Genomic DNA, 21161 nt, shown 5'->3' with positions numbered 1-21161 from the left:
TATGAAGCATCTGTGATGGACAAAAGCATTCTCTTCCCGTAGTTAAGCATTGTATTTTAGCTGTACTTTTTTTGGCTCATAAAGGGAACTATCACTTGGTGGTCTTTCTCCTTGTCCTAATTCCATTTCTCTGTGGAATTCTTTTTACCTCCAAGGAGCAAAGAGAATGACAGAAATTCTCTTTCCTTTTTCACCTTTGTGATTTCAACAGCTGAGCATTTTCTGCTGACCAGACCCCAGTGCTAATTATCCACAAAGTGCCCTGTCACGCACTGCTTGTTTAGGCCACGTGACTGATGGAGGAGTGCAGGCAACAAAGCAGCTCCCTCTAGGTTCCTGGCAAAGGCAGCTGGCCTCATTTCCCCATGGAGCCTCCTGCCAGATTCACATCAGTCCTCCACTTGTGGCCTTTCATGGACAGAGATAAGAGCAATAGCAGCTAAAGACAGGAGCAGAGACTGTATTATTGGCTGGAAACCAGTTACACCTGTGTTCCATTCCCAGCTTCAACATGGACTTGGTGCTTAACTTAAGGACTCGGAAAAGTAACCTACTTCATCTCCTTCCATAAGATCCAAGGAAATAAATATGTCTGCACTGCTTCAAGTCTTTCTCCCACTCCACTCAGCTGCCAAAGTGACTTTTCTAAAGCCCAAGTCCAACCATGCTCTCCCCCAACACTCAGTAAATTTCAAGGGCTCCCTATTACCTTCAGGATTCAACTATAAATCAAGTTCCTTGGTATTTTAAGCTTTTCACAACCTGGCCTCTTCCTCCCTTTCCAGTCTCGTACACCTTTTTGCCTTCAAGCACTCTGTGAGCCAGCTACTCAAGCCTAATTGCTGCTTCTCACATGGGACATTTCATCCCCACTCTCTGTTACTTTTCCCTGGCTGTCCCCATTTTTGGAATGTTCTCCCTCCTTCTCCCAGCTTCCTTATCTCTTCTCTGGTTTCATTCGAAACAACTCAACTCTCACCTTCTGCACAAGGCTTTTCCTGGTTCCCCAAACACTACTCTATCCTACCTCCGTGTTTCCCTTCTGAGATAAACTTGCTATTTTACACTGTAAATACACTGCTATATGGTGCAACTATAAATGTTACCTACATAATAATATTACTAATAGTAATGATGATAATGATAACTGGCATTTATATAGTGTTTTAAAGTTTACATAGCACTTTACAAATATTATCTCATTTTATCTTTCCAGTCACCCTGAGAAGTAGGTACTATTATAATCCTTGTTTTAAAAATAAGGAAGCAGAGAGAGACAGAGGTCAACTCTGTCATTCAATAAACATTTATTAAGTACCTATTATGTGACAAGCCCTTTGCCAAGAGTTAGAGGCACTGTGCTAAGCATTAAGTGACCAGAATTAAAGCATTAAGGCCAGAATTAAAATCAGGTCTTCCTGACCTAAGGTCCAGCACTCTATCCATTTTGCCACCTAACTACCTATATACATACATATATATACATATATATATGCTTATATATATCTTCATATATATCCCACATATACATATATGTACATGTATGTATATATAATATGTGTATGTATGTATGTGTGTGTGTGTATATATATATATGTGTGTGTGTGTGTGTATGTTTGTACCTTGTTATTTACATTTGTTCTCTTCTTCATGTGAATGTGAACTCTTTGAGGGTAGAAGGCGTGTTTGGCCTTTCTTTGTATCCCCAGTGATTAGCATAGTGCCTGGCACATTGTAAGCACTTATTAAATAGTTGTTGACTTCACTTTTTCTGTTTTTCTGAGAATGTCCTGTGAATCGATGTCATATTCCCTTGAAAGATTTATGTTCTAAATTGTGATATACGATTATAATGGAATATTAGTGTGCTATAAGAAATGATGAGTAGGCAGATTTCAGAAAAAAAAAAACCTGGAAAGATTTACATGAACTGATGCTGAGTGAAGTGAACAGAACCAGGAGAACATTGTACACAGTAAGAGCAACACTGTATGATGACCAACCATGAACAACTTAGCTATCCTCAGCAATACAATGATCCAAGACAATTACAAAAGACTCATGATGAAAAACACTATCCACCTTCAGAGAAGGAACTGATAGAGCCTGAATGCAGATTGGAGCATACTATTTTTCATTTTCTGTGTTTTTTTTCCTTTGGGTCTGTGTCTTCTTTCACAACATAACTAATATGGTAGTATGTTTTGCGTGGTTGAACATGTATAACCTATATCAAATTGTTTACTGTCTCAAGGAGGGAGGAGGTGAGAGAGAGAAAGAAAAAAATTTTTATATGAATGTTTAAAATTATCTTTATACATAATTGGGGGAAATAAAATGTTATTAAAAAAGAAAAGAAAAGATGTTATTTAAAAAAGAAAATAAAATATTACTTAAAAAAGAAAGAGAAAAACTCTCTATCAGAAGTTTACTTATTTGTTTGTACCCATTAGAAAAAGGAGAAAAATAAAACAAAACAAAAAAAGACCAGATTTTCAAAAGAAAATCAATCTGTCTTGATCACCTTCCTATGCAGTCAAAGTATCTCAAGGTACTTTAGTATGTACAATTATTAAAGTTAAAATGACTGGTATAACCAAAGAATATGTATGTGCACAGGGATAAAAAGACTAATGAAATGTGTTAGGAATATAGACAATCTAAAGAGATGAGCCATGTACAATGAAATTTCAGCTACCCAGAATCTTTAATCATTCTATATGGACCAATTTCTTATCTACATGAGAGTTTAGTATTTTAAGCTCCAAAGTCTGTTTGGTTTCCATTTAGGATGGAAGTATTTCTATATTACGTTTTTCACTTCCTTCTTAACTAAGGTATGAAGGGTATAATTTGTCCCTTTTTTGATGACTCAGTCAGAGAATTACAGAATTTGCAAAGTCAGAGGAGATCTCAGAGGCCCAACACTGCAACAACCCTAACAAGTGGTCTTCTAGCCTAATGCCTCTCAAGGATCAAGTACCCTCTGTGTATTTTACTCTCTAAGCTCAGCACATTCATTCCTTCACTCAATTTTCATATCATATGAACTCAAGTCCCTTCACTATCCTGGTTACCTTCCTGAGGACAGTCGTGAGTGTATTAATGTCCTCCCAAAAACATGGTGCCCAGAACTGAATACAGTACTTCAAGTGAGGTCAGATGAGGGCAGAGTACAGTGGAAGTATAACCTCTTTACTTTTAGAATTTTTATAATAAAACTCCAGATCACATAAGCATTTTTGACTGCCACATCATATTACTGACTCATATTGAGATTTTTAGTCCACTAAAATCCCCTGATCTTTTCTCAGAACTGCTTTCTATCCATGCCTCCACTGTATTATACTTGTATAGTTGACTTTCTGTACCGAAATGCAAGATTTTGCATTTATCCTCTTGACTTTCATATCATTAGATTCAACCTAGTGCTCTTGTCTGTCAATACCCTCTTGGATGTTGATGCCATCTACCAGCATGTTAGATATCTTTCCCAGATTTCAGGCATCTACAAATTTCATGCATCATTTGTGCCTTTATCCAAAGCATGTGTTAAGACAGAACAGAAACAAGCACAGATCCCTGGAACATGCCATTAAAGACTTCTTGCCATGTTGACAGTGAGTGAACCATCTAAAAAGTTCTCAATCCATCTGATTGAATATTAGTTTAATACATATTTACCCACCCTTTACACAAATACAGTATGAGATATTTTTATCAAAAGTTCATCAGTATAAACATAAAGCCATTTAATTTAGAACTAACGAGAGCTTTAAAAATTATCTGGCCTTATTTGACAAAGGAGAACACTGAAACCCAGAAAGTAAGCATCAAGTAATGAACAGTGTAACAATAATGTAGAAATAGCTGATGGCTCAGTGGATAGAGCACTGGGCCTAGAGTTAGGAAGACCTAAGTTCAAATCCAGCCTCAGACACTTCCTAGCTGTTATTAAGGAGTATTAAAGGATCCCCTGAAATTTTTCTTTTAGAGTTGCCATATTATCAGAAACACTGGACCCAGAACATGCGGGAGGCCCTGAATGTGTCAAGGATGAAGCTCCCTCCTAAGCTGACATAATTTGTTGTTTGTAGCCCAAACTGGATTCCCTGTGTGTCACTGGAACAGAAGCCAGTCAGTCTGCACTAGGCTGAGAAACTGCTTGTGCAGCTGGGTCCTTGTAGATAAGGAGACCATCATATTTTCGTGGTCTAGTAGTTCCCAAGGAAGAAGAACATAGCTTTTGCCATTGCCTTGTTCCTCCTCTTTGAAAGAGGTTTTGTCCTTTTCCCACCTTTACTGCACCTTTCCCCCTCCCATACCACTCCTCGTTGGGAAGAGATTTCTGTTTTCTCCTCCTTCCTTTCTTTTACTGTCATAAATATGCAAACTTGGATTGTGAACTCTATGTGCTTATTTAGGGTTCCGCATGCATGTTCATTTCTCTTGTAATAAATCTAGTTGGAACACAGTGTCTCATGGACTCATGATATTGTTTTTGGTTAACATTGTGTGACCCTGGGCAAGTCATCTAACCTCTGATAGCCTGATAAAATGGGTCCACTACAGAAGGAAACGGCAAAGCACTCCAGTATCTTTGCCAAGAAAAATCCAAATGGGATCATGAAGTGATAGACATGACTGAAATGACTGAACAACAACAATGTACAGTGCCCTGAAAGGATATTATGATGTACAAGTCAATTTGCCCCAACACTAAATGTCAGTCCCCTACCCCAAACACATGCTGGTATAATTTTTTGATTCTTGATAATAATAATAATGAAAATTGACATTTGTGTAATCATTGAGGATTTACTAAAATAGTTTTCACATATGTTGTCTCATTTATTTTTCACAGCAATTCCAAAAGGTAGGAAATAAAAGTGAAGAAATGGAAATGATTCTTATTGCCATTTTAAATAAGCTTCGATTGAGGACCATTCAAGGCATTGCTGTAATGGTTGAGCATTAGTACACACTAATGGGAATGTCTAAACAAAATTGTGGTACATGAAAGTAACTGATGTTGCTCTGTTTTAAGAAAGGACAAATATGGTAACTACACAAAAGCATGGAAGACTTTTATGAACTGATGCTGAGTGAAGTAAGCAAAGCCAAGAAAGCAATATACATGACTTGTCGTCGCTGTTCAATCTTTCCCAACTTTTCATAGATCTGTGGACCAAACTGTCTGTGGGCTTTTCTTGGCATATTAGAATGGTTTTCTATTTCCTTCTCCAGTGGATCAAGGAAAAGAGGTTAAGTGATTTGCCCAGGGTCACACATCTAGTAAGTACCTGAGTCCAAATCTGAACTTCTGTCTTCCTGACTCCCAGCCCAGCACTCTATCTGCTGAATCACTTAGCTGCTTGACTACAATAATGAAAAGAAAGGAACAGCCACAAACAATTGAAAATGAATCCTACAAAATTACAAACATCAACTTTGCCTCAAAAAAGAGATATAAGAAGACAACTTTCTCTGTTCCTGTGAAGAGCTAGAGAGAGTCCATTGGTGTGAAGCATTGCAAATAATGTCAGGTTTTGTTTTATTTTTTTCTATTGATCAATTTTGCTAAAAAAAAAACCTCTTTATCTTTTTTTTAAAAAACATTTCATTATAAGGGATGGATTTCTTGGAAGGGTAAAGGGAGCAATTAAGTTGAAAATCTATGTGATCTAAGAACAATAAATCAAAAAATCTATTTTTAAAAAATCTGTCATTTGGTATTGTTTCCAGTGTTTTTCCATATATGTGTGACAATATATTTAAAATAGCCAGGTAACTATTCAGATCTGTGCTACTTTTACTTACTTGAAGATGAGTGTTAGGAGCAGATCTAGAAGGGAAGCCAATTTAAGTAACTGAAGTTTTTATAAAACCAATTTGGATTTCCCAGTGCAGACTAGCTGGGAATTTGAAAACCACATATCTGAGTTTAGGATGCAATTGTGAGGGACATACACAGTAATAATCAGCTCCATATTCCTCCTGAAATAATGATAAGCCTCAGCCTTCAAGTGGGCAAAGCACAGGTATTTCCCTTTCCTGAAGCAGGCATGAGGTGGGCTGCAGCTAAAGAGAAAGTCACACCCCTAAGGGATCATAAGTGAGTTCTGTCCCAGTGTCCCTGGTAACATATACCCTAGTATTGTCTGTTTTGGCTGCTCAGAGAACTTTCTGGCTAACTTATGAACAAGATGTGTTCTATATATTTGAGGATGCTGGACAGATGATTTCTATTACTCTAATTGTTGATACACACAAACACACACACACGTGCACACCCACGCATACACGCACACACATACTTTTATGCTCAGAAGTTAAGCAAGCCCAGAAGTTTCCTTCTAATATAATTGCTTACAACTCAAAAATGCTATCCCATAGAGAAAAAAATGCTATAAATGAGGAAGGTCCCCAAATCACCCCAAACAGTATTATTTAATCCATCCTGTTAATAAAGTAAGGCATATGGTATAATGGAAAAATCACTTGGAGTTGAATGAACGGAGTTTTGAATCCTGGCTGTGCTATTTATAACCTGTGTAACCTAGGGTGAGTCTCTTCTCTTTTGACCTTAGTTCCTTATTTTCAAAATGAAGGTATTTGATGTAATTGGATGAAGAAGTACCAACAAGAACAACAGGGGAATGAGTAGAGGCTCATGATTTCACTAAGTATGGAGAGCAAGAAAATGTTGTAACAACCACTCTAAGTCAATGCTTCAATTCCTCCCAAATTACTGCTCTCTTTTTCCTAAGTGAAGATTTTCATCCCTCTAAGAAGAAAATGTGATAGAGTGCCAGGCCTGAAGTTAGGAAGACTCATCTTCTTGAGTTCAAATCTGGCCCCAGACACTTACTAGCTATGTGACCCTGGGCAAGTCACTAAATCCTGTTTGCCTCAGTTTCCTCATCTAAAAAATTAATTGCAGAAAGAAATAGCAAACCACTCCAGTATCTTTGCCAAGGAAATTCTAAATGGGGTCACAAAGAGTTGGACACGACTAAAATGACTGAACAACAACAAATTTTGTTTTTACAACAGCTCCAATTTCTGTATCCCAGGCTTGAAAGTATTTTTGATGGTTTATATTTTGTTTTTTACATTTGATCTCCCTATCTTACCCAGGATAGAAGTGCCATTCATAGTCAACCCCATTGCTGATTGGAACAAAAGCTTTGACTTGTTCCACTTCTGGTCTGGGCCAGTCAATTTTCCTCAGGCAACCTGGTGCACCTCCCCTACCCCTACCCTGCCCCAAACACTCTAAGACGCTCACCATATTGGTGCTGGACTTAGTGTGGACCTAAAAAGCATTAGTCTATTGCAGCTCAGAGCTTCCAGATTCAAACATTACGCTAGCCTTAGCTTTCCTAGTAGCAGAGACTACAAATATTCCCCACAATACTCAGCATACCCCAGGTTTTCCATCAATTCCTGTTCCTCCTACACTGCCTTTTCAAAGAATAGTCTTGTATAACGAAGTATTTTAAAAGTTTGTGGGGGGGGGAGGAACAGTTTAGCAAAACTATCAAAAAAGTTTCACATTATATTCAATGTTCCACACCATGAGCTCCCATCTCTACAAAGAGGAAAGAAAGAATACCTTCAATATGAGGTTCATAATGTCAAGGAGAAAGCTGAATCTTCTAAAGAGGAAATAGTTATTTTTACATCAACCAAGTACAAATCGTCCACAGGTAGCATCAAGTGGGGAATCAACCAGTAAAAGGAAGAGGAAGAAGAGATGAAATGAGTTGACTTGTGATACCCTGAGGAGTACTGAAGTGGCTATCTGTTGAACTCATGTGAACAATAGAGAGGTATAATGACCTTTTAGAGCCTCACAGAAAATTTTCTGAGAACTGTCAAACCAGATGCCCATTCTATCACTTCTGGTGATTGGCAAGGTACAAATAATCCTGTCAAAAGGAACCTAGGAAGTATTACTAATGAATGTGAAGTACTATTCAAAAAATTTAAAAACTTAAAGAGGGTATAGGTGACATTTTCTTCATTAGTGCCAATTTAAGACAAGGACCTTAGGCCAGAGAGGCATATTTGGTAAGTGGACAGATGGTTAAGAACAGGATTTGGATTTCTGGACCATAGCTTACAATACAATAATGATGAGCTCTTGGCCAGGGAAAGAACACAACTAATAAGAATTAATATTCATCTGCTGTGAATCTTATAAATCTAATCAAAAAAATATTTCAAATGAAAAGGAAAGGAGAGGAGAAAACCTGTTTTTATATGTAATGAGCAAAATATCGTAGGACGTAATTAGAATATAAGAAGAAGAAAATCTGTAATTGACAGAAATCAAAAATCAAGAGAAAAGCTAGTAATAAAATTCACATCCTCAGCCATCTAGACACAAAAGCACAAAGTAGAGGTAATGAGCAAGGCGAACAAAAGATCCAATTACAAGGAAGCAAAATTGGCTTTATAAGTATCATTCAGCCTTTGTGGGATAGTATCCATCAAGAATCCTTCTCAGGAAAGGTCTACCTTATGTGAAAAGAACAGAATAGATAAAATCAAGGTGGCATAGAGCAATATTGTATATTAATAAGGCATTAAATATCATTTAAAATAACTATAGAGTTCATAAAACACCTGGGAGTCAATCTTAAGTCACACTCAAGGCCTTCATTTAGGGATATAATTACAGAAATCTCTTTTTAAAAAATAATTTAACTGGAAGGATATTCTATTGTAATGGATGACCCATCCCAACATAATGAAAAATGATGATAATACCTAAATTAATTTATAGATTGGATGCAATAACAATCAAAACTATGAAAGAAGTACTTTACAGAAGTAGAAAAATAACAACAAAATTCCTTTGGAGGAACAAAATATCTAGAATCATAAAAGATGAAAAGGAAATAGCATCTCTAGTCCACAATTCATACTCTAAAGAAGTAATCATCAAAACTAGTTGAGAGTTCCAACATCTTAGCTCAAAGGTGGTAGCAGCAAGAGTTCCTAATGCCTCACCATGCTGCCCAAGGATGATAAAAAGAAGAAAGATGCCGGCAATTCAGCCAAAAAGAACAAAGATACCTTGAACAAGTCTAGGGGCAAAGCTAAGAAGAAGTAGTCCAAGGGAAAAGTGCTAGACAAGCTCAACAATCTGGTTCTGTTTGACAATGCAACATATGACAAATTCTACAAGGAGGTCCCCAACTATTAACTTATCATCCCTGCAGTAGTTTCAGAGAGACTGAAGATCCAGGGTTCTCTAGCCTGGGCAGCTCTCCAGAAACTGCTTAGTAAAGGTCTGATTAAGCTAGTTTCTAAGCACAGAGCACAATTGATATATACTAGGAACACCAAGAGTGGAGATGCTCCAGCTGCTGAAGATGTATGAAATGGTTCAACATTTTTGTGTATATTTTCAAAAATAAACTTATTGGGGGCAGCTAGGTGGCGTAGTGGATAAAGTACTGGCCCTGGATTCAGGAGGACCTGATTTCAAATCCGGCCTCAGGCACACATAATACTAGCTGACCACTTTTTACAAATATTGTCTCATTTGATCACCTGGAATAAGAATTTTCTCCTAAGTTGTCTAGACCACAAACATCCTCGTGTTAAGTAATCCAGATACCCTAGAATTCAATGTCCTTAAAAGTGAATGAGTTTACTAATCTTGAGTGACTAATTGCTTGGCCATGCTTCTGTAGGTCACAATGGCGCCATTGTGCCCTAAATGCTGCATCAGCTCCATGGAGCTTTTCCTGCCAACAGGAAACAACAGCCTTTGAGCAAAAGCTGGGGCCAAGAAATATTCATAAAGAAATCTTTTATCTCTGGTCTTCTCAGCACCTCCTCATCAAATACATATGTAGGGTTTATATGATACCCACTTAGAGTATGGGTATGTCAACATGGATTTATCTATGTGTATCTTACAGGGAGGCTTGGTAGGTATATGCCCATCCTTCTGCAAAGGAGACTTAGATTCCTTCCTAGACAGAGAGCAGGAAAAGGGTCCATAAGACTGGCCTTGTTTTCCTTTAAGAGATGGTACCAAACTAGATTTATATATATCATCCCTTTAAATATTTCTACTCTAGATGAATTATTGGGGGGAGGTATGTTTTTAATTCAAGCTGCTTTCCAGGTTATTATCCCTTAAAGAGAACCTTATATCCAAAGGCTTGCCCCATTTTCACCAAATACTAACTACCAAAAGACCATCACAGAGAGTGAATAGTGAGTAAATCTACTTATCCAAGCAGACAGCAAAAAGAATTCAGAAAAGTTATGCATATTATAATATAACAGAAAGTATACAAAATGAATGACATCTTCCATGGGAATGAAATATCAAAGCTCAAGCAAAAGATAAATCCCATTTTCACCCAAGGAGAAATTCCCTGAAGTATCCAGGGAGGGAAGCTGGAAATCAGGGGCATGCTGAGGAGACTGCTATCCCTTACTTGTTAACCTTTAAAAAGTTTTTCTCTCCCTGTAAAGGCCTCTTCCTAAACAGAGTCCAGAACAGTATTTATCCTCTTGTGAAGAAGGAAGGCAAAATAGACTTCCTCTCCCAAGCTCTCAAGCCACCTGTACCTATCATGCAGGCACACAGGGCTGAGTCATCATTCTCTCCAGCAATGAGGAGATTCAAGTCAATCTACCAAGACTGAAACCAGGGATTACATGTATTCAGTCCTCAGGTTCTTAAATCTGTCTATCAACTTCTGAATATCTGGACTGTCTTGAAACTACTTATGGTTCTCAAGCCCTAAACCAAGGTGACACGAATAACTGTTTTCCCCACTTTGCTGGTAGCTCCTGTGCTAGGTGACATCATCTCCTGGAAATGCCTGTTCAAAATTGGACAGCATTCTGCAGGCAATTCAAGGATTCATGCCCAAGGTAGCTGGGAAAAAAAAAACAGGAATATGCCACCTACTCATTGAATAGGATTCTACACTCATCACAAGTTAAATCTTCCAGCTTCCAAAGTCAGCTGGGATCACCCAGTCATAGGCATCGTCCTGTCACATCTGTGCCCACTTCTACCACCTGTACAATCCATTTATTCTCTCTAACCATCAGCAGCTTGTGGAAAAGCTTGGATTTTGGATTTAGATTTTACTAATGTCCAATAAATTGATGGAAATATCAGCATCTTCACTCAAATATTCCTTACTCCTTTCCCTGTTGCCACTCATACCTTTCCAAACCCGAAAACTAGATTATTTCCAACATCCACCTTTTCATTCCAACTCCTATGTTACTGAACAGAACTGGAGGAAGTCAAGTAACTGTTTCATGTATGCATTACAAATGTGTGTTATCTAATGTGCCCTAACTGTAGCAAGATAATCTGTGTAGTCATCCTTAATAGATTCTCTAGCTGGCTATTCAAAGAAATTGTTCTAACTCTAACTTTTTCTCCTCAAAACTTCCACATTATACTACCTTGAACTATAAACATGTTCATATTCTCTCTCTGTCTCTCTCTGTCTCTCTGTCCCTGTCTCTCTCTGTCTCTCTGTCTCCTCTCTCTCTGTCTCTGTCTCTGTCTCTCTCTGTCTCTCTCTCTCTCTCTGTCTTCCCCTTCCCCCTTTACTTAGGACCTGCTCTCAAACTCCAATGAGAAAACAGAAGGCATGTGTCTTAAGTACTCTCATTTCTTACTCCATAGCTCAAAACTCCTTGACATAACTTCCCATTCTTTTCTCCTTTATTTCAGTATCTTCTCCTTGTCAATGTCACCCTTAAATATGTACCTTAAATCACATGCTTTTCTGTTTCTCTCACAAAATGTCCCCATGATCATCACCTCTTTCCCTCATTGTCAATTTCTCCCTGTCTTTTGTTCAATTCTCTACTGCCTGCAAAGAAGTCTGGGTCTCTCTATCCTTTAAAAAAAAAAACTTTCACCTCGCCCTAACTATCTGGTGTTTCTCCTCCTTTTCATAACCAAACTCCCAGAAAAAAAAGTTTCACTTCTATCCTGTCACTCAATTCCCAACCGTTTACAATATGACTTTTGACCTCCATCTACTAAATCTGTTCTCTTGAAAGTTATCAACGATCTCTTACTTGCCAAAAATAATATTGCCTTTCTTAATCCTTCCTCATTTTTTCACATCTCTGCAGCATTTGACACTGTGGATCACACTTGTCTCCTGAATATTCATGCTTATCTAGGTTTCTGTGACACTGCTCTCTCTTGGTTTTTCTTCTATCTAACATTCCTTCTCAGTATCCTTGGATGGATCATCATTCATATCATTTGCTGGGGCTACCCTAAGGCTATGTCTTGCACCCTTTTTTCTTCTCTACAATCTCAATTGTCTCATCAACTGCCATACCTTTAATTATTATCTCTTTGCAGGTAACTCAAAGATCTATATATTCAGGACCTATATTTCTCCTGAGCTCATGCCCTATTTAATATTACAAGCTAGATATCCTATTGGCATCTCAAACTCAACATATCTTCATCAGAATGTATCATCTTTTCTCCAAAGCCTACACCTCTTCCATCTCTTTCTATCAAGGGCACTCCCATCCTTCCCATCACACAAGGTCATAATCGCAAAGTCATCCTTGACTCTTCATTTTCCATTACCCTACATATCCAATAATTGTCTATATTATAAGGCTATTATGGAAGGATAGGGCCAGACTGTGAAGTGCCTTGAATGCCAGGTAGAAAAACATAGACATTATTTTGTGAATAACAAGAACCACTATAGATTTTTGAGCAAAGGAGTTCAAAGCAATTCTTTATCAAGAGTAATCTGGCAATCAGGTAAGGGATTAATAGGAAGAAATTTGGGACAAGCATCCCAGACTGAAGAATATATAACAATGACTACAGTGATAATGATAACAGCAACAATAACACAATAATCTCATAATAAGGGTCTGAATTAGGGTAATGGCAGCAAGAATACAAAGGAAGAGCTGGACTTGAGGAAGATACTGAAAAAGGTAAAGATGCAATTTGGTACCTATGAGGAGGAAAGAGCCAAATAAAATTCTCATCACTGCTGTCTGGGTTTGGTATCTCATTGTCCTTTGGTCTTTTATAATGGAATTCCTTTAGTCCCTGTTGCATTGCCCCATCTAATACATTCTCCCTTGTACCAATTCCTACTTAGGTCTTGCGCTGCTGCTGCCTTGTTTATTGGATCTATTTTCCCACCTTTTTCCAAGTGTACTGTTTTGCCTATTTTGGTCTCGTTTCTTTCCTGCTGATTACCTCTTTTGAAAGAACACCAATAAGACAAACCCGTTTTCAAATTGGAGTCCACTGACTCTTCTGATAATGGATTAGGTTTTAATTTTATAACTTATTCCTGTGATTTATCCTCACTATTTGCTTAGCTTTCAAGCTTTAAGTGACACTGTTCCTATAGTATTGAAGCACATTACACTGTTCCGTCAAGAAGATATGAAAGGATTTTGACTCCCTTTTCAATAATTACCAGGAGATCACTAAATTAAATTATCAGTGGTGAAATATTAAATCATGTGGAAAATTTAAAAGATACCTCTCCTCTTAAAAATCAAACATAGTTCTGTAGATTTTTGACAGCTATGAGGTAAATGTAATTCTAAAACATATCTCAGGAGAGAAAGATTAAACATAGCACTAGAGGGTTAACCTTACCTTTCACAATTGAATATGAATTCTGATTCCTTCATTGGCTCTCTGACGATGACTTTTTCACAGTACCAGTACTGCGATAGGTCAGTGGCCTCACAGAGCAACAGCGCCTTCTTCAGTTTCCCAAGAGATACAGCTTCCACTTGAAACTTATCAATCTGGGCAAGAGGGGCAAAAAAAGTCCCCCAGAAACGACAAAGGTCAAGCACATGACAAATGCAAGCAATAACAATTGTACAAGGAACATCAGAAGCTCATGTCACTAAGGTTAACATCAGAGTGGAGCAATAACAAAAGAAAAATAAGCAAATTACATTTTTATCATACACACACATACACACACAGAGACACACACACACACTCACATATTCATTTGTTTGTTCGTTTGCTCATTTACTTATTTGGCCAGTCTTTTTCCTTCTTGTAGTTCCATTTTTTCCATTCAGTGTGAAAAGGCTGAAGTGAAGAAGACTACGTATGGCTTCTCCCTTTTTTGGACTCCTGCCTCCAGTGACAAAAAATCATTTTAATGGAGACAAGTGGCTTATTAGAGTTGCAGGCTGACCACAATCTGACCTAATGAAGAGCAAGCCCACAATTCAATTTCCATGAAAACTACTACAAGTCAAAGGATGTGGGAACATTTTTTTTTAAAGGAACCTCATGCTTTTCTCTGGAAATAACCCTATTGTACATCCTTCAGCTTTCTATATAAAAAGGACACTTCCATCTTCAATCTTAAATAAGATCAATGACACATCAAAAATCCATGGACATTTCTGCAGAGGTGACACATAGAACTATGAGGGTCTGCAGTAAAAGTTATCTTGGCTTTTAATGGAAGGAATTCTCTCACAAGCTACTTCCTTATAATCTTTTGAGAAAAATGACCACTCTAAAATTACTCATAGGAAAAGGTCCAGGAAATCCTTGTCTGGACAGTCCTCAGAGTTTACAGTTGGCATTTGATGAACACTTTAGCTATTAACAGTAAATTGTATATCTGTGCATGTGTGTGTCTATGCACACTCCAGTTTTGTAGCTCCTAAAGCCTGGTGAGTGAGGGATGTTATCAAGAATTCTTTTCTACTAGACGATTCCTGAGAAGCTATAATGCACTGGTTATAACATTAAAGAGAGACAAAAAAGTATAGTGCAGGGAGGGCCAGCCTTGGAGTCAGATATAATAATAGCTCACATTAATATACATTAGAGCTTTAAGATTTGCAAAAAGCATTACTTAAATTATCTCATCGTATCATTAGAAGAACCCAGTGGCCTAAGTGTGGTTATAATACCCCCTATTCTCTTCCTTGTATACACAAGGCTTGGGTCAGGGACTTGGGTCATTCTCTGGTTTAGAACAAGACTGCCTTTTCATAATTTTTCTGCAGAGTACCAAAAAGAAAGTACGAGGGTCACAAGAGCATGGAATCACTTAGAGCTGGAAAGGAAGCCATTAAATCCAACCTCCACATTTTACACATGAGGAAACAAAGACAGAAAAGTTGAGTTATTTGCCCAGGGTTACATAGCTATCAAATGTCTAAAGCAAGCTCAAATCATCCTGATGCTAAGCCCAGTATTTGATCCTATAAGATGACGGTTTGCCTCATGAACCTTGTTTGTCTTGAGGATTTACCTAGATTTTAGACACCAGTCTCCCCGACTAGAACACCTCTCTGGAACTCAAACCCCCAGGACTTGATAGACTAGTGTAGGAAGAAAGCCTGCACCAACTCTGGGGAAACACAATGAATTCTGGTTCCTATGTCCTTTACTTTGAACGTAATGAAGCCATTCCTGGTACTTTTCAGTGACTGCCAAATGCAAAAGGTCTATTCAATGATCTTAGTAACGACCTGCCTCAGTCCCTATCTTTATTTACCCTGATTCACAAATATAGTTGCCTCATCACTTTTGTCCATCAAAAATTAATGAAGGTGCACAAGGAATTGTTGAACCATAGAATCATAGATTTAAAACTTCAAAGGATATTCACTGGCACCTTGTACAAGTCCCTCATTTTACAGATGAGGAAACTGAGGCTGCAAAAGGTGAAACCATTTGATCAAGGTCACACAGTAAGCATCAGAGATGGAATGTGAACCAGTGCTTCTGGCTCCAGATAGATTGATCTTTCTTCTACCTTTGGAAGCTATGTGAAGGATAAACTGAAGAGAATATTGGAAGCTATTAGGGTTGTCCAATGGTGCAAGTGAGAGGGAAAAAAGTTCTGAACTAGGATAGTGGTTGTGGGTGAAGGGGGTAGAAACAAGGGGACACCCACTTCCAGAACCACTTCTTTGTTGCCTGCAAGGCCTCAAATAATCCCCAGACTGTACACAGTTCTTTGGAGAGTAGGCTCCAATTGTAGCAGGATTGAAGTATCTAGGGTCTTTACCTGGATGGCCTGCAGACAAAAGAAAGCTTGGCCATATATGGACAAAGGGAAAGGGAAAGAGTTGCTTTGGTTTGGAATTAGAGATGTAGATTCAGAGAGCAAACTGGATGCTGTGACCCAGAGTGAAGAGGATAATAAAAGCAAACAGCTAGACAGGAAAGAGAAAAATAGAACTTGCAGCAGTGGCCTAAAACTAGAGACATCTATAAGAATGAAGAAAAATATACTATGAAGAGGAGTCAAGTGTTGACAAGGTGATGGCCTGTCTCCCACAATTTCACTAATGACAGTGTTCATTTGTGATGCCAGCAGTCTAACTATACCCCCTTCTTGCTCTCCTTCATTACCATAGCTGGGGTCCTGGAAACACAGATGGTAACCCCAGGAGGGTGTTACTGAGTGCTTCTGGGGATGTATAAAGCCTGGGCAGTTAAAAGGTGTGCTAGAGCTCCAAAACTATAGCTGAACAACAGCAGCCAGATTTCTAAATGTTCCTGACTTTAAAGACTGAATTAAACTGACTTTGTTTTGTGTTTGCCACTCGGGGATTTAACTACTGATAGAACCTGTTATGTTTCACTCAGCTATTGCTGATGAATAGATCAGACAGGAGAACAATAACTGGTTCACTAAATGTTTACTTCGGTTCTCGTTGGATAAGGTAACTGTTTGCAGTATCTACCGTTGATCTATAGACACAACTAGATATAGCAGGTCAAAGATACTGGTAGACTTCCCAGATAAGCTGAATTGAATTACCCACTGCCAGAATTCAGATCTATTGATGATATCCACATCATCATTTTGTAGCCTAAAATCATACTGCTATTTCAGAAGCACCAAGTAAATAATGCTGAAAAGCAGTTGGTCCAATGGAATCTAAGCCAACATCCTTCTGGTAAGAGAGCAGGGAGATGACCTGATGGTTCCCAAAAATTATTTTCTCAATTTCCTTCTTTAAGATAGCATATGATCTTGGGACTCATAAGCCATTTTCTTTGCATTACATATATCAAATAAAAGCATGCATAAATGTCAAAGTTTTTCTTCCTCTTGATTCTAAATCTCAAAAGATCTGCCATCAAGTCCCATGGATACACCATTTGTTTTCTACAGCACCAGCTCTCTTTGAAGTTTTTACCAAATCTGTATCCTCACTTCTCTTTACACCAGGGCAGTCTTTATCCACTATATAAGGGTAAATAGGTCAGTCACAAAAGGGATGAATGAACAAAATGCTGCTTAGAAACACAAAGGGAAGATTCTAGCTAAAAAGACATTGCTGTCAAAAGGTGCACAACAGAATCTGGCAAACTAAGTTGTAGAGGAGAAATCAGAGCTAGAGGCTCATTCTTAGGACCCTGGTCAAATGGTGAGTCGAAGAGAAGGCAGAGGACCAGAAATGTAATGTCACTGGAATAGGAAACTCCTAGGTGAGAAAACTCCTTCTATTAATGCAACTTGGCCTTGCCTGAGCCAGAGTGTTGAAGAATTACCTCGATAGGGGACCTTTGATACCCTATATGAGTCTTTAGATGGTACGGAAACTATTCTTTCAATTCTTAGGATAGGACCTGGAACATAGTAGGTACTTAATAAATATTGGCGAACTGACTGGCTGACTTTCATAGTAGTCACATTAATAACATCACATGTTCCTGGCTTGAATGAATAATTGACTTGTGATAACTAATGAAGACTAAACATCCTGTCAGAACAAATAAGTAGTAGAATAAACTTCCCTATTACTGTCAAGTGCAGCTCCACGCTTCCAGACCCCTAGACTTATGACCTAGGTGTCATCCTCTTCTCATATCTCTCATCACTATCCCTGTATCCAATCTGTTGCTAAGGCCTGCTGCTTTTACCTTTGCTTTTACTTCTTCAATACTCCCTCTTCCCTCCTCTCAAACTAGTAACACTCTGGTACAGCTTTTATCACCTCATGCCTGGACTGTCGCAATAGCCAGGTCTGTCAGCCACAAGTCTTTCTACCCCCCGATTCATCCTCTATTCAGCTATCAAAGTGATTTTCCTAAAGCACGGGTCCAAACTTGTCAGCCCCATACTCAATAAATTCCAGGGGCTTCCTATCATCCCCAAGATCAAATATAAAATCTTCTGTTTGGCATTCAAAGCCAGTCTTCTTACACCTTACACTCTTCCCCAACCCCTAGTCATGTACTTTTTGATCCAGTGACACTAGCCTCCTGGTTATTCCCCACATGAAATATCCATCTTTCAGCTCCAAATATTTTCTCTGTTGACATGCCTATATACCTGCCTGAAATGCTCTCTTCCTCATCTCTGCCTATTGGCTTCCCTGACTTCCTTCGAGTCCCAACTAAAATCTTGCCTCCTACAGGAAACCTTTCCAAATCCCTCTTATTTCTAGTGCCTTCCCTCTCTTAATTATTTCCTATATATCTTGTATATAGCTTGTTTGTACATGTTTGTTTGCTTGGGGAGTTCCCCATTAGATTGTTAGCACCTTGTGGACAGGGACTGACTTTTGCCTTTCTTATATTCCCAGTGCTTAGCACAGTAGCAGGTGCTTAATAAACACTTACAACTGACCAGATACAGGTATCTTATTCACCAACTATAATAGTATGACTGGAGAATGAACCAGAAGAAGCAAAGTCACCTGAATTAGTTTCACACATATCTGAATAATGTTGATCAGACATCCATACTGATTTGGGCAGAAATGCTTGATGACTACAGTACTGCCCACAATCACATATGCATCAAAATATGAGTCCACAATAAATTAAGAACAGAAGTTTGTCATCACCTACTATGCAATAGAAAGAAAATATATAAAGGGGGGAGGAGGGGAGCACATTGATCCCTTTCTGAGCAACCACTTGACAAATGAGGAACCCTGCAGAAGGTCAGAGATGAAAGATGTATTCGAGGTAGTATATCATGTAAAAAGGCACTGGGCAAGTCATATACCAAGGATGAAAGACAATAGATGGCCTGTCCAAATAACAAATTGGATCCCATAAGATCATAAATGGGCAATAGGGAGGATGAAAATTCAGTGGGACCAGCTTTATTTGAGCAAAGATAAAAAAACAGTAGCATGGAAAAGAGCACTAGACTTGGAATTGAGAGAATTGGGGTTGATTCTTAGGTCCAACCCTAGCCACGTTATACAGAGCAAGCCCCTCCTCCAATTCTGTTTTACCTTCTGTAAAATGAGTGTGATTGTATAAGTAGCACCATGGACAAAGCACTGGGCCTGGAGGCAGGAAAACTTAAGTTCAAATCTAGCCTTAGACAGTTCCATGGCCTAGTTCCATGGCCCTAGGCAAATTATTTAACCTCTATCTGCCTCAGGATCTTCAACTGTAAAATGGGGATAATAATAATAGCACCTGTCTCCTAAAGTGGTTGTGAGGAGAAAAGAGGATAATATTTATAAAGTGCATGTTGCAGTGTCTGGTTCATAGAAGGTATTTAATAAATGCTTACTCTTCTCTCCTCCCCAATATGTACTTAAAAGTGTTATCATAAGAAAAGGGGGAAAGGAATAAAAGTGTATATATCCACATATATGTGGATATATACATATATGATGTATATATATAAACCTTGTAAATCTTCATATACTGTATAAATGTTACATTGATGTAATTTATTGAGTCTGATGTGGAGTAGTTCTATACTTGCATTATGATAAATGATGCCAGATTCAAATATAGATCATATAGATTAGTTTGAATCTCATCCAAGGCAGTAATCATCTTCCTCTTATTCTAATGAGTCACTTTATTTTGTGATGTAGGTGAAAGAGGTAGGTGGTTTTCTGAACACCACTAAAAGATAGTTCATGGATCCCACAAGATTAAGAACCAGATTTCTAACCTGTACTTGGTCATCTTTCCCTTTAAAAATTATTCCTTTGGAAAAATTAATCCATGTTCTCAATTTCAGCATGTGTGAATGAACAGTGTCTTTTTCTTAATCAACACCAAGACAAAAGAAAGTAAATATCCTTTCTTATTAGATTGTCATTGACCCTCTGTAATATCTCAGAAAATTTACTTAGGAATGACTTGTGGTCATGTAAAAGAAAAAAAATGGAATGTTAAGTAGCTTTAAGCTTGAAAATATAGCTTCCTCAGTTCAAATTGTTTTTTTTTTTTAAAAAAAAGGCTACTGTTATTAAATGAAATATACTGTAAATGGTCCTTCTGAGACTGGAAGTTTTGGAACAATTTTTGTGCCTTTCAGTCTTGACTGAGCATGTTCATACTACAATTCCCTAGTGCCCTTTCCTCTTCTATTTCCCCTTTCTAATCATTAGCACTAATTTTTATGGCTTTCTTTTCTTTGTTCTATTATTCATTAATGGTTTAGTGTATTTCATTGCTCTTTCAAGAACAACCTTTCAGATAGAGCATGCCAGAAAATCATGTTAGGGAAAACCTATATTGAAAAGAAGTCTTAGCCAGAAACCCAAAGCAAACCACTCCATGGAGTACTGACATTTGAAAAATGGTCTCTTTTAGAAACATTGCTGAGATAGTGGGAAAATAATTATGTGGACTTACCTGACCTCGTTGGAATTTTATTGGCATATCTGATTTGTGGAGAAGCCTAACACCAGAGTCACCTCTTTCTCCATAAAGACACAGGTAAACTGCAGATGTGGTTTCTGCTTCCTTCAATTGGCCCGTGTAGACATAAACATGGTATCTTACTACTATTAATCCAAAACAGAGAGAAGACAAAAACAATTTGCTTAGTAATTCATGCAAATTGAAGAGAACTAGTTAGAGGCCCACTCTATATTCTCAGGCTTCAATGAAAGCATTGTATATATAGATTCTGCATCTGGAGTTCCCTTATCCTCATGATCTAACTGAATTAAAATTAATTTACTTAAAAATATATGTAGGAAAAACTTTCTTTAAAAATAAGTCTCTGTATATTGATTAATGTTACTCATCCTTCGTTTTCAAAGAGGATCAATGACATCATGGATGATGTCTTGTACATGAATTAGGTTTAAATGAGGCACATTTACACAAAGTCATCTCTCTCTCTCTCTCTCTCTCTCTCTCTCTCTCTCTCTCTCTC

General features: G+C 38.0%; 1 protein-coding gene and 1 pseudogene across 1 annotated transcript in view; one reads left to right on the top strand and one right to left on the bottom strand.

The window, feature by feature from the left end:
- Positions 1 to 21161, bottom strand: part of LOC114053992 (lipoxygenase homology domain-containing protein 1-like) — a 657625-nt gene that overhangs the window by 385862 nt on the left and 250602 nt on the right. Inside the window, 2 exon segments of the mRNA XM_027877094.1 lie at positions 13667 to 13821; positions 20633 to 20784. Coding sequence (XP_027732895.1) covers positions 13667 to 13821; positions 20633 to 20784 — 307 coding nt within the window.
- On the top strand, positions 9023 to 9394 carry LOC114053802 (annotated as a pseudogene).

Source organism: Vombatus ursinus, unplaced genomic scaffold, assembly GCF_900497805.2.
Source record: "Vombatus ursinus unplaced genomic scaffold, bare-nosed wombat genome assembly UNPS02014812.1, whole genome shotgun sequence".
Lineage (NCBI taxonomy): Eukaryota > Metazoa > Chordata > Mammalia > Diprotodontia > Vombatidae > Vombatus > Vombatus ursinus.
The sequence above is the reverse complement of the archived record's forward strand: the minus strand, read 5'-3'. Positions and strand labels throughout refer to the sequence as shown.